Below are 14,410 nucleotides of genomic sequence, written 5' to 3'. Positions count from 1 at the left end.
CAGAGGTATCAATAGGCTTTGAAAGGAGAGTTGCACAGCAGAGGATGAGAACTTCCAAATGGCGTGGAGGGTGGAGAGGTAGGAGCCAAGGGACATTTGGGGTGAGAAAGCATAGACCAAGGTTAGAAGGAGTCCAGAGACCAATGCTACGCAGTCTGCTTTCTGGGAAAGCCATTTCATCTGGGAAAAGCATGTAAAGCCTGAGGAAAGTGCATTTATGCATGTAAATAAATAACATGATATTTAACCTTCTTCCCAGGCGTGCTGTGAGTGTGAATGTTTGCAAAGCTGTGAGATCCTTAGTTGAAAGGTGCTGTGAAAGTGCAAAGCATTATTAATATCCTTTACCTTACTCATAATAGAGTATGCATTCATTCTGGGGAGTTTCTGGACATAAACCAGACAGCTGCAAAATGACATTTCTTGAAAGCATCTATGATTTATTTTCTGCTCTTTAATTCCATTTTGTATTGAGCGCACATTTGTCATAGGACTGTTGTTCCACTGGTCCTTTCAAGTCTAAAACAGGCTTGGGGACCTGAGCCTTAGCTGGGATAAATTTACCCTTAACTCCACTGTAGCTGTTTGCTGCTTTACACCAGAAAAGGACCTCAGCCCAAAGCTTCTTAATGGAATTTCCAAGTTTTGGTGTAAAATCCAAGTGGGTTTAATGACAGATAAGACTCACCCTGTCACTGACTGTCTGGCTGGAGTTCTGTAGGACCTTTTTGAGTCACTGGGTGTCAGGTCTTGGGAATGATGCTGGTTTTGCAGGAACTTGAATCTCTGGATAGGTTCCCTGGCTCTGCCTTTTCCATTTTGTCTTAGATATGTTCAGCTTTAGAGCCTGGGCCTGGAAGCTGGGAGGGCTGCTGTGGTTCTTTCACATTGCACAGATTTGTGTGAAAACAAAACCAAAATAGCTCAGTGCAGTTGGACTTTGTTTTTTTGAGAGGGAAATAAAGAGTTGGAAACTCGCAGTAGCTGATTGCACACATTCAATAGCTGTGCCTCTATTGCTAACTATCATGTTTAATGATGCTTAGCTAAGCCTCATCCTAACCGTGTGCTGGGCTGCATCCACAGCAGTGTGAGCAGCAAGTGGAGCTGTTGGAGCATGTCCAGAGGGGCCATGGAGATGCTGCGAGGGCTGGAGCAGCTCTGCTCTGGAGCCAGGCTCAGAGAGCTGGGCTGGGGCAGCCTGGAGAAGAGAAGGCTCCTGAACGGGAGACCTGAGAGCAGCTGGAGAACCAGTCTGGATCCTGTAACACCCAAGCAGCCATAGCAATACATGCCTGGTCAGCACAACTGATTGTAATAATGTCACTTGCTGCTAAAAAACCCCTCAGGAGATGCATTTTACACACTTTCTGTGACACTGTGAGCAAAGAAAGCTCCTCACCTGTGACAAAGTTTCTCCATCTGGAGGAGGAGGAGGATCACCTGTCCAGATGATGGCCTGTTTGTTTGCTCTAAACATGCCGATGCATCGGAATCAACCAGCCCATTTGTAGCAGTGGATTCACTTGGGTCAGTTATCTGACCCAAAAGAATCAGAGAAAATGGAAAATTTTCCATGAGTGCTGCTAGTTTTTGGAAAAGATTTTTTTTTTCCCCTAATTTGAAAAGAATTTTTCTGTTTGAAAATTAATTGCCACCTTTAACAGGATCACCGTTTGAGTGACATTTCCATTAGAATTACCTAATGGCAAAGCTCTTTCCGACTGAGCTAATCAAAATGTACCTTAGCATCTTCATCAGTGGCAATTTCTGAAGATTTGCCTTTCTCTCAAGGCAGAACTCTTAGGCTTTTTTCCAAATATTTCCCAAAACATTGCTCTAACATCTCCAGTTGTAATACTTTAGAAGGATATCCCAGGGGAGAAATGAAAGTCAAGGACTGACTGCAAAGAGGACATGGGAAAAGCCAGTGGTTACTTCAGACCTCATCCCTGCTCTCCTGCTTTCTGATAGAGCAGCAGCCCAAGCTCTGTGTGCACTCAGACGAAGTTGGGATTTGCACGATGGGTTTCCAGCAAGGAAAATGCAAACAGCATCTTATTTATAACAACTGCTGAGGACTGAGCCTGGGGATAAATTCCCCAGCAGCACCCAGCTGCAAACCCATTTCCAGCCATGGGAGCAGGGACAGGGCTCACTCTGGAGACAGCAGGGCTGGGGCTGCCCATTCCCCTCCTTCAGAGATGTCCCATCGCGCTCTTTGTCCCGGGCTGGAACTGTAGCGGTTTGTTTTTCAGGCTGATCTATTTGCAGCGGGATTTGTGGTTTCTGTAAAAAAAAAAAAAAAAAAAAAAAAAAAAATCAAAATTAAAAAAAAAAAAAAAAAAGGGAAGAAACCAAATGAGTAAAATAAAAATAAAACCAGGCAGATTCCACGAGCTCCATGTCCCCCCATTCCTCTCTCTTCCCTCCTCCTCTTTCTCTCCCTCTCTTCCCCTCCCCTTCCCTCTCCTGGCTCTGTTTTCCTTTTCATGCCAATAACTAGAAGGCTGTAATTTCAAAGCTGCTGTGGCTTTCCCAGCGCCGGGAGGAATGTTCAAGTGCCTGGGATGTTTCTGCAGGGAGTCTGCAGCCCAGCAAACTGGGGCACAAGGCAGTGCTCAGCCCTTCCCAGCAGCATGGGCAGAGGAGCATTAGGAATGTCACTCCAGAGGATGCTTTATCCTCTTTCCTTAAAATAGCTTCCTCATCGTGCATGTCAAGTCTTTGGGTTTTAAAGTTGCCATGTATTTTCTGGAAATAGGTTCATCTCAGCCTCCTTTTCTGCCCATGGTCTTCCGTCACCTTGGCATAAGCGGAAGTGAGGCTCCTTTTGGATGGGATGAATTGCACCCTAGACTCCACTGAGTGCAATGGCTCTGCTCCATGATCAGATGTATCAGGCTCAGGTATCACCCAAAAAGCTCGTCCCAGAGAGAAATTATATGAAAGGAGGAACAGACATTAATGTTAAAGGATTTTATAGAAATGGCTGTGATGTTCTCAACAAGATGTTTGATTTGATAAACCCGAAAGTTTTTGTGTAAAAACTTCTAATTAAATCAATTGATTAATTAATTTTTAATTAGATTAATTAAAACAAGAATTTGCATTTCCAAAAAATTAGTGGAAAAAGTTCCAACGTGGAAGAAGGTCAGAATTTATACATTTAAAAAATCCAAGTTTCTGTTCAAAACATGGGTGTAAACACAATGGAAGGTCAGTTGAAATGAAAGACTGAAGTTACTAAAGGGATTACATACTATTTTCCTTGCCTCACCTGTGTATTTTCATTTTACAGTGAAATCTTTAATTTCTAGTCAAATCTCTTCATTTTGTAATGCAATTTCAGAAACATCAGCTGTTGAGATTGGAAAACTTTTCCCATCCCAGTTGCTTTTATTCCCATTCAATGTATCTTGTACTTGCCTTGTTCTCTGTTCATTCCTCCTTTTCAGTTCTAGTACATATAAGATCTTTCTCTCTTTTTACAGGCCCTCCTGTTGCAGGGACACAAAATGTGAATAAGACAACAGAACAGCAGCGGCCCCAGCCAGGTAAGTGTTGATTTTGTCCTGCTGCATTTGCTAGGTAGTTAGATTTGTACTAGACCGGGTGAATTCAAGTGTCAAGCAGTACAGCACAAACAGCAGAGCCTGACAGGGAAGTCTCAGAATAATGAGTCAACAGCAACCAAACTGTTTCTATTTTCCTGCGTTGTCCTTCCCCATTCAAAAGAAACATCCTTGTTTCAGCTGAGTCACGTGCAGTGCCCAGCATGAGCTGCATCTCCTTTGAAGCACCCCAATGCGCTGCGCTATAGGTGGGGAAGCAGCCAGGGGCATGGAGCTGCTGATGCTGCGCTGGTGGAATGTCTGCTCTTTACCTCCTCACCTCGGCCACAGGGATGGCCAGTGGAAGTATCTCCAAACAGAATCAACAGGGCTTCCCCTGCGTCAAAGAAAACCAAATAAGAAAAGCGAACCCTGTTGGGCAGCAAGCAGTGGTGTTTCCTGCCGGTTTCCCAAGGGGCCTTTGAAAAGCTAAATACCACCTTCTCTGCTTTGCACAGCTGCTTTCTATCCCTTCTTTTTTCTTAGGGGGTTGGTTCTTTTGGCATCGATTCAATCCACGAGCAAATGCTATAGATCCAAATCACCAAACCCAGAGAGGAGCAAAGGAGAAGTGTAGAGATTAGGGCTGAGGAGGCCCCTGAAAAAGGGAAAGAATTCATTCCTAATAAATGCATTGTGGGGTTTTCACGAAACACTCAGCCTTGTTGGAGCCAGTGATCAAAATTGTGTTACTCCCATCTGTCTAATGCCCTGTTTGCTTCGGTAAGGGGGAGTTGGGTGAGCATTGCATTCCCTCACTTCAGAGGGAAACAAGCTCAACTGCTAACAAGTGAATTTGCAAATCTCATCTGCTGTCCAGCTCTTTTTATTAGGAGAAATGTATTTGCCCCTGATTTGTCACTGTTCTACTATCCCACGCTTCTTTTTTTCACGTTTCATGTTTTCTAGCTGACACATAAGTGTAGGGTATGTCCAAAGAGATTACAGACTTTGAAAGCAGGCAAGTCTGAAAGCAGTGCCAGAAACACTGTGCCATTTGGGATTCCATAAATAATTAGTGGTTGTTTGCTAAAAAAGAAAGAAGGAACAACATCAGGTTTTGTTCCAGGCCCTAGGAGGAGAGACAGTAAGAGTAAAGAGAGAAAACGAACATTTGAACTGGTTTGCAGAATAAGCAATAATGAACTGTTTTTTTCTTTTGGATAAATCAGTTTTTAAAATAGCTTTTATTGGGTCTTCTTTTTTTAGATCCCTATCAAATCCTGGGGCCCACTAGTAGCCGTCTTGCTAATCCAGGTGAGTTCAGCTTTACATTTCAGACCACCACAATCAAACGGGTTAGCTACTGCATGAGTAGCTGTTGTTCTCTACCACCGGGGTAGCCATGAGAGACATTGACCACAGCAGCTGTGCTCTCGTGAGTGCTTTTGCAAAACTTCTTATAGAAAAGTGAGGAAAGTGATACAACATCATCTTTGTCAGGACAAAATCACCATCCTGAATGTTCGCACCCAAAACTAGCATTCCCTGAGGAGAGTTTTATGGGGGACTTCAATGCTGGTCTCTCAGATTTGCAGTACAGGTTAGTTTTTCAGTGTCCACTATGGTTTATCTGAGTGGAAGGCACAAAACACCTCTGAAAGTCACCATGTAATAACCGTCCCAAGAATGTCATCCGTAGAAAACAATCCCTGACTTTAGGGAGTGAGACCTGAGGTGGATGTTGCTTGTACTAAAGAAACTCGGGCATGTTGAATGCTGGTAAGGAAACTTCCTCATATGGCTCTTTACTATGAGTATAACCACACCAGATAAAACCAGGAGTTACCTAGTCTGCAGAAGAAATAGTCTTATGTTACTCGGATCACCAACTGGAAAGAAAACTGTAGGTATCCAAAACAATATCCATGGAAAACAGTAAGAAACCAAAGAGTTGGAGTATACTGTGTTAACTGCTCCGTGAAGAGCTCTGCAGAGCAGTATGCTCAGGAAAAAGGCTGTTTATGAATAGCCCCAAGATTTTAAGGCCAAAGGCGACCATTATGAAATCTAATCTGACCTCAAACTCACGAACAGAACAAAGGGTTGACTAACTTGTTTGCTGGGAACAGTTTATCCATTCCTATGTAGGGCTTTCTAAAGCTTGAAGGACCAGTTCCCAGTAAAGATCGAGATAGTCCTTCTGTTTCCTGCCTTTGTCTTTGCTTTTAAGCAGGAAACACAATGTCATTTCCTTTCCTTTTTGGCTTGCTTCTCGCAGGGAGCGGGCAGATCCAACTGTGGCAGTTCCTTCTGGAGCTGCTGTCGGACAGTTCCAATGCCAGCTGTATCACGTGGGAAGGGACCAATGGGGAATTCAAGATGACAGACCCTGATGAAGTGGCGCGGCGCTGGGGAGAACGCAAAAGCAAGCCCAACATGAATTACGACAAGCTGAGCCGAGCCCTCCGATACTACTATGATAAGAACATTATGACCAAAGTGCATGGCAAAAGGTATGCTTACAAATTTGACTTTCATGGCATTGCCCAGGCTCTTCAGCCTCATCCCACTGAATCATCGATGTACAAGTATCCATCAGATCTCTCCTACATGCCGTCTTACCATGCCCATCAGCAGAAGGTGAACTTTGTACCCCCGCACCCCTCTTCTATGCCTGTCACATCATCCAGTTTCTTTGGAGCAGCCTCACCTTATTGGACCTCCCCTGCAGGAAGCATTTACCCAAGCCCCAATGTCCCTCGCCATCCCAATGCCCATGTATCACCACACTTGGGCAGCTATTACTAGATGCTTTTTTCTTCAAGTGGCCTTTATCAGTCTGGTTGGACCTTTTCTTTACTTCTGGGATTTTTACGGTTTTTTGGGGGACCCTTAATGGATAATTGTGGCCTTTCTGGGGAAGAATTAAAACTGGATATTGGTTATTCCTGGACCAAACCTTTTACTTGTGTAACTTTGCCTCTTGTGTCTTGAACTGAGAGATGGATGCTTCTTTGGGCCAGTACTCTGCATTTTCTTTGGTTTTTAACGCTTATGTCCTCCATAGGAATTGACTATGAAGATTGTTTGCCATTACCTGGAATGATTATTAGCTTTTTGATGTGAGAAGTTTTTCAGGATTCAAAGGCTTTTGGTGAGACATAGATCCAAGTGTGGGTCGTAGGAAAAGATGACTACATGGGGGCTTTTCTCACTGTGGAGAGGGTAGGACACTTGACCATTCAGTGGAGGACATGGGGCTGCAGGGGACCGCAACTGGAATCTTAGCTTTAAGGCAGATGAGGATGTTCACCCAACTGGAAATTAAATATATATATATATTCATATATATATATGTACATGTATATTTTAAGAAGTAAAGGGCATTGAAGGAACTTTTCTAGAGTGTACAACTTCATTAGACTGTGTATTAACTCCAGAAACAGCAGCAACCAGAACAAAAAGTAACCTAATGTCAAGCACAGACATTCCTTGAAAGCAAAAGTGAAGGAAAAGAAATGACAGCAGGCCCCTGAGCTCTGCCAGAGCCTTAGGGATCGCTACAAGCTACCGATTCGCGAACGCTGTGCGTTTGTCAGACCGTCATCCAAAGGGTCAACAAATCAGAAGGCAAATTACTGTATAAATTATGCAGAGTTATTTTTTTTCCCTATATCTCACAGTTTTAAAAGAAAGAGTAAATAAAACGAGTTGACCTCGGTCACAAATGCAGGTTTGTTGTTTTTTTTGTTACTATCAGCTCAGTTGTTTGTGGGTTGTTTTTGTTTTTGTTTTAATGTAATTTGTACATCTTTTCAATCTGTACATTTGGGCTGGAGCTTTGTACTTTTTGCTAAAAAAAAAAAAAAATAATAGAAAAGAAAAGAAAAATTAAGACAGGAGTAATGTATCTGTTGGGGAGAGCCTTGGTCCTGCAATTGGATCCATAATGATCCCCAAAGTAGCCAGAAACCTTCCAGATTTCCCTGGGTCTGTCTAGATGAGAGTTTGTCCTCGCATTGGCCTGTCTACAAATTAACTCCACTTAGTTTGCATTGAAGCTGACTGAAAGCATGTAGCAGCAACTGTTTAAGTACTTTGGATGATTTTGCACCAAAATCTTGAACTTTGGAAAGATCTTAACCACTTCATCGATAAAATTATCCAATATTTCTCCTACCATCTTTCGGAAAACTCTCACCAGGGCTTTTTGTTTCCAGTTTAAGCATTCAAAACCTCTCAGCCATCTCTAATTTTGCACATGTTAATTTGATGATCCACAAATGGCCATAAAGAGAGAGTAAACCACAAGCATTTGTGTTTTAGAACAGATGTCTACAGGGGGGTGAGACTTCCATGTACAACCTATTAGCTCACTTGTATTAACTGGCAACCAATTAACAGGATCACAAATATCTAGTCTAGACACAACCTCTGGGACTCTGTGTGGGTGCAAGATTTGGTCCATGTGCGTCTGATTGCAGGACGGGAGCCTCAAACCAGAACGTTATAGTCTGCTCATAACTTTAAACAGAAGCACTGATGCCATTATTTAACAGAATGGAAAAATCAGATCGAGCTAATCAGTTTAGGTCTTAGTGCTTTCGGGGTGTTTATAAGTAACATTACTGCAATAATCGCAAAATCTAAGTATGAAGAAATTACCCACGGAAATGGGGCTTTTGCTACTATATGTATGCAATGTACTTTTTGGATATTAAAATATATATAATTTTGCAAGCTATCTTGGTGGGTTGGTTTTTTTTTTTTAAACTGTATTAAGCGTTACAATGAAACTGTTGTATGAGGAGGATGATGTAAAAAAAATGTGACAAAATAAATGGTGGTTTTCTTCTCTAAGGCATCATATTGTCCCACTCTCTCCCTCCCCTCTCATACCTGCAGATAAAGCATGATCTTTGCCTCTAAATTAAACTGAGCTAAAAAGGAAAGCAAAGCAGCTTCATAGTAGTGGCAATCCATCCTTATCACTGTGAAACAATATCAACCACTTAGTCCAGAAAATCCATGTCTCTGGAGCTGGTGTTTGTCAGACTGAATTCAGTTATTGAAGTGTCTAAGTCCAAAACTCAGGCTCCATCTTTTGTCCATGGAGAGAGAGAGGGAGAGACACAAAGTGGTAGAGCAGCCGAAGCTCGAGGAGGTGAAGTGTCTTGCACAAGGACAGTGGCAGGCCCCCGTGATGGGGTCACAGCACTGTTGAGAGCCATGACTGCCCCAACAGACATCTCCATCTCTTTGCTCCTTAGAGTGCTTGAGTAGCCATTGACACAAGGTAGATGTGCAATGCTGAATGTATTACCAGCCTGCCTGCTCATGTTTCTCACCTATCCCCAAACCCCAGGGAAAACCAGTGCTCCAAAGCATTCCTGAGATGGAGTAAGAGGCTGCACAAACAAGCACTGCCAAGGAATCTTCTGATTGTGTATAAAGGTCAAGCAAAGGCACTTCCTGTATTTTTGCAGACGCACGGTGGTCCTGAGAGATAGCTTGATCTTTCTGCCGATTTGATAAACCCTTAGAAACACATAACTGCACAAGCACACCATTTCCTTCCTCCACACACAACCTTTTGTTGCTTGGTTTCTAGTACAATAGCTTTCACTGGCTTGATTAGCAAGCCTGGGCTCTGAAAAAGAGTGATGTGAGTGTGTTCAGCCACCATAGAGCTGTTCCCTTTGTGTACTCAGCCATAGTTGCTCAATTTAGTCATTAGAGCAAGTGGTTTTTTGCTTATCACTATTGTTTTTACTATAGTGCTATCCAGATTCATTCTGGCTATGCATCATCAATAGAGATATCAACTGGTTTATTTGAACATGGTGTGCCTGCCCAGTTGCCGGGAATAGGAACATCTGAGGACTGGGGTTGCACAGACAAGTCAAAAGGCAGAATCTACAGGTTGTCAGAGTGCAAAGATGTCTGAAGGCAAAACTTGGCCAGCAGGATCCTTGGTGAAAAGACTTGAAAACAACCAGCGATTTAAGAAGTGTCTGTTCTTGCAACATCTCAAAGGAGCCCAGACTGAGGTGGAAGGTGATTAGCAGCATCCATAGTAGAGGTCCTGCTTCCTTTCAATGCTTCTCCTCAGGGTACTTGGTGGTATTAATCTTTGCTAGGATTTGTTAACATTCAGCTTTAGATAGAGTTTGCTGCACACAGCAGGCTGCATTCTCAGGGAATAAAGAGATCTTGGAGCAAAGAGATCTCACACCAGTTTGCCAGACAGCCTCAGACTGGTGAGGCACTTCCCAGGCACCTTTTAGCTCTTTCATAAGATCTTATTATTCCATTCCTCAGGTAAAGAACAAGCAATAACACACAGATGGGAGCAGCGCACCTGTACTCTGGCAGCAGCCCGACTTCGCCATCTTTGAAGCTTTAGGGGTGATAACAGGGACATCTCCCCTCACAACCCACATTTCTGGGACACGCTGAGAGAAAACAAACAAGGAATTTGATGGTATTAATGATACTTCTTGCTTTTCCCAGGAGGAGAAGGCAGATGGAACTCAAATATTTCAGGCTTAAGTCAGAAAAGTTACCAAACAGATGGTTGGGATCACATGGTTGTGAGCCGTGAGTCAACAGGGATGGCAGAAAACCTCTGTATTGAAGTTCAGAACTCAAACCTCACCGGGAAGCTCAGCTCTCATTGAAATCAGTGCTAGTTTAGCTATTAATGTCTAGTGATAGAGTATTCACCCAGTATTTCTGTTCTCCTCCCCAAGCTCAAACAGGGAGTGGGATCTAGCTTATATATGACAAACTAGAACGAGCTTCACATTTCACCTCCTATAAACAGATATTGCCTATAATCCCTGGATGCCAGGACCCATCCTCTAGCAGCTTAACTGCTTTTATACACCTAAGAGTCGTACTCAGAGGGTGAATTTCCAAACAGCTGCAGATATCCAGCATGCATCCAATGCAAGGAAGAGGGATTTCCCCATGCCAGGACCTTCCCATTAGTGAAGAGGTGGAAGCATTTCTCATACTGCTGCCCAACAAGCATACTCCAGTCCTAATGGGATGTCAACCACATGGGATATTTGCCATAAATTCTGTTGGTGCAAATATCTGATGTGAAACTGGACTTGTCTAGTAATATCTCCTGTTCTTCTTACCATTCACAATGAGAGTAAATGACTATGCCTGAAGCTTTGTATTAAACATATGTTTAATTACAGATGAACCCAGCTGCTTCTTCCCACCCCTACCACCAGCAGAAAAGAGCCATTGGTCTGTAAATTCCAGGTTAAAGGAGCCAGCTTTGCTTTGTTACACTATTACAGTAATAGTAATACTGGCTGCTTTGCTGGGAAGATAGAGTATTTTTAATGACCCTGTGAAATGAGTTTGTTTGACTTCAGCCTGCTTCCTAACAAAGGACGTTCTCCCACGTCAAACTGAGCGCTGCTGCATTTGGTGTTAATTAGAGCTGTAAGGGGACTGGGGTTTATAAATTCACTTCAAAGACCCTATTTGTATACTTCTGCATGATACCTAGCATAACATCCATGTTACGATTTGCATCTGTAAAAGCAGAACTCGCTGCAAATAAAACTCAGACTTTTCCATCCTATTAGAAAAGAACTAGGAGACAACTAAGGTCACAGAAAGAATTCCACACAACACATCATTTGCTTTATGTGTTGTGATTTGTTTCATCTAGAGAGGTAGAAATCCCTGCATGTGTAATGGGGCACTGTGCAAGCAGGTGTGATGGTGATAGTCATTGTTTACACCTGAACAGACCCTTCAATCAGTATAAACTGCTGCAGCAGATAAGCAGGAAGGATGTTGGGGCAAGGGAGGCTCTTTTAGAGCAGGGGATTTAGCTGCACCTTGCTTAGGAGTAGGCAGGAAAGGATGGAGGTAGGTTATTTTGTATTTCAAGTTATATTACTGAAGGAGGAAGAATGACCCAGGGCCTCTAGAGATTTGATGTGCAGCTATTTCAACACAAGAGCTTGCTTCTTCCTTTCCAGGAACTGCTTCAAACTTGTTATTTACTTTGGCTTTTTGTTAACTTGCTGTCTCCTGGAGCTGTAAAGTCTGATGCTGGAGCTACTTTAACTTCCCTGCTGCTGCAAAGCTTGATGTGCAAGCCAAAGGTGTCTCCTCTGCTACAGGCTGATGTAGTCACGTCACACCACAAGTGGGGATGAGCAGCTCCTCCAGCCCTTGGGGAGCACAAGGTGGGTTTTCTAAGTGTCTCTGTGTGGCTGCTGGTTGTGCTCTGGCTGTTGGAAGGTGATACCTGCCATACCCTGAACCTCTCACTCTTAGGTTTTCTGCCACCCCCAAGGCCTGTGGGGATGATGTACCATAGCGTTAAGCTAAAACAAGTGAGAGGTGGAGGGTTAGGCTGGAGGCTCCTGTGGATGGTGTGAAGCTTTCAGGGGGGCTAAAGTGGGGCGTGTGTGTGCTGCAGCTGCCTGTGTGGGAACCTCACAAAGCTCTGGGCTGGGCTCCGTCCTCTCGGTGTTTTGGAGAAGCAGGGATCAAGGGTCTTTGGAGTTGTTGGCAAAGCTCCTGGCATGGATGTGATTTGGGCTTCTAGATACTGTCAAGTGATAAAATGGGTCTACAGCGGTGAATCCTTTGTGTGAGTGTCTGTAGGCTCGGTAATGTACCAGGAACACTTCCAAATCCAAGGGGAGCTTCAGCTGAGCAGATGCTTTTGGGCACTGTTGCAAAACTAACACAGAGCTGGAACTCTCAGCTTTCCCTAGGTGGCCTGTGTGGCTGCTTTGGTTAATGCTGGGGAAACTGAGGCTCAGAGCAGGGAGTGATGACTTGCTTGAAGCTACAGAAGGGTTGCATACGGAGTGCAACTCTCCCCAGACCCAGCCTTGCTGTTCCTAACTCTCCCCACCTAACTGCAGGCTCTGCTGAGGGTGCTTTAGATGTTTACAGCCCCCAACCCTCTGCTTCCACATCACCTCTGAATTCACTGCAGCACGTTTCAGTCTCCCAACACTTCTGTGAAGTGGTTAAGTATATCCAGCCAGAGGAGCTCATGCCAAAAGCAAGTCACTAAATGCATTAAACTTTGTGTTATAAAACAAGGAACAGCCCCAGTAAATCCTGGCTTTGCGCTTTCAAGACTGCCATAGCTCGCCCTGTTAACTTCGCCGCCCTGCCAAAGGTTGCTGAGCGTGGAGCTGGAGCTGTGCAGCTCATATGGAGGTAAGGGCTGCCATCCAGCGGCAGCAAGGCGGAAGACACTGTAGGGGCCCCTTCGCATTCCCCCCGACAGCACCCCTGCGTGGTCTCTAGCATCCTAACCCGCCTCGGGAGTGGGTTGTCCTAATAGAATAATGCTGTGACTTTGTCCCTGCAGAGCTCGCTTGGGATGCGCTCACTTGGGAGAGCAGGGGCTTAAATGCTTCCCAAGCTTAAGTGTGGCTAAAACGAATTGCAAAGTGCCATTTGTCTCGTTTCCAGCCTCCCATTGCTTGGCCACGTCCCTGCAGCAGAGAGATTGTGTCCTGGGTAGCACTGAGTTTGTTCAAGTCCCAAGTTTCCCCTGCAGATGCTTCCACCACAGGAATGTCATCTTGGCCTCACAGGACATGGTGTGTATTCTAGCAGCCAAGTAGAGAGGCCTTTAGCCTTCCTCACTGACATTGTCTATGTGATTTAGGGCAGGTGATGGAGGTTCCCCAAGCTCCAGTGAGAAGCTGTAGGCACACACTGACCAGAGAGTTTAGGAACCCCCTCAGCTTCCCCTGTCCCTGCTGCAGCAGGGGCTCTGCTCACATTCCTTGTGCTGTGGTTTCTCCTTGCTTGTGTGGGGAACAGGAATTGGGCCAGCACCATGACAGCTCAAGGTGGGGGTGAATTGGAGACGGCAAAATAAAAGGGAAGGGGAAATAAAAGCTCTTCCCAGCTGAATTTGCATGAGTCTAACCACATCAGTTTGCTGCCTGGGGAGAGGAAAGAGGATGTGACACCTCAGCTGCTCTCACTTGTCAGGGCTTTGCATGCTGCTGACTTGTTTATGGGTGAGTAGCTGAGTTTACAAGGAAGTGTGTACATGCAGAAGTTATCCAGGCAGTTGTTGCTGGGCGCTAGTTAGCAGTGCTCTGCCACATTCCAACAATACAAGTCAGTAGGAGGAATGGGATTTAGGGGTCTCTTTTCACCAGTTACTACCAAAGGCAGTGTGGAGGCAGCTAACTAGCACATGTCAGCTTACTAAAAGCAGTGACTTTAATTCATGGCCCTTTCTCCAGCAGTCAGCAGGATGTCTTATTCATTTGCCAGCAGGAGGGCAAATCCATTTCAAAATGATTGAAATATTATGCACAGCTTGAATGAATGTTTAAAATAAATACAGTAGAAGAAACATGTTGTTTGTGAAATGAGAAGATAAATTAAGTTTAGTGCAGACACATTATTCCCAAGCCTAGCTGCTTGGCTGACACTTCCACAGCCTTAATCTAGCAGTAAGTACACGGTCTGACTTCTTCTCCTGAAGAAGAGACAGGACCTCCTCTTCAGTCCTTTGCTTTGTATTGGGTAGGCTGTTGGCCTCCGTGTTCCCTGCGGAAAGGGCTAATTGCTGCCGTGACAGTACGGACAGGCAGGGAGAAGAGAACCCTAAGGCTTGAGATGTAGAAAAGGGCTTTGTTTGCCAGTATCGTGTCTGTGGTTCCCTCCAGCCACTTCTGCTCAGCAAGATTAAGTTTATTTTCATCCTCTCAACTGAACTTTCTTTTAATGGCAGCAGGGGTGACAGCCCCCAAAATAGATTTCCTATGGAGTCTGTCCTGAGTGGCACCGTGTGCCACATGTCTCCCGATAACCCTTTCTCCCTGCCG

At 44.4% G+C, this 14,410-nt stretch overlaps 2 protein-coding genes across 5 annotated transcripts in view; both read left to right on the top strand.

Moving 5' to 3' along the window:
* FLI1 (Fli-1 proto-oncogene, ETS transcription factor) overlaps window positions 1-8,301 on the top strand; it is a 79,339-nt gene extending 71,038 nt beyond the window's left edge. For all 3 annotated transcript variants that reach the window (XM_065697331.1, XM_065697330.1, XM_065697332.1), the window contains 3 exons: window positions 3,495-3,557; window positions 4,824-4,871; window positions 5,836-8,301. In XM_065697331.1, coding sequence (XP_065553403.1) covers window positions 3,495-3,557; window positions 4,824-4,871; window positions 5,836-6,365 — 641 coding nt within the window. In that variant the 3' untranslated portion in view covers window positions 6,366-8,301. The remainder of the gene's footprint in view (window positions 1-3,494; window positions 3,558-4,823; window positions 4,872-5,835) is intronic.
* A 3,088-nt stretch (window positions 8,302-11,389) lies between these two features.
* Window positions 11,390-14,410, top strand: part of KCNJ5 (potassium inwardly rectifying channel subfamily J member 5) — a 53,586-nt gene continuing 50,565 nt past the window's right edge. For both annotated transcript variants that reach the window (XM_065697339.1, XM_065697338.1), the window contains exons 1-2: window positions 11,390-11,456; window positions 11,570-11,779. The gene's annotated coding sequence lies outside the window, so the exon portion shown is untranslated. The remainder of the gene's footprint in view (window positions 11,457-11,569; window positions 11,780-14,410) is intronic.

This window comes from Lathamus discolor, chromosome 17 (assembly GCF_037157495.1).
Source record: "Lathamus discolor isolate bLatDis1 chromosome 17, bLatDis1.hap1, whole genome shotgun sequence".
In the NCBI taxonomy this organism is placed as follows: Eukaryota; Metazoa; Chordata; class Aves; order Psittaciformes; family Psittacidae; genus Lathamus; species Lathamus discolor.
This window is presented reverse-complemented; position numbering and strand designations above follow the sequence as displayed.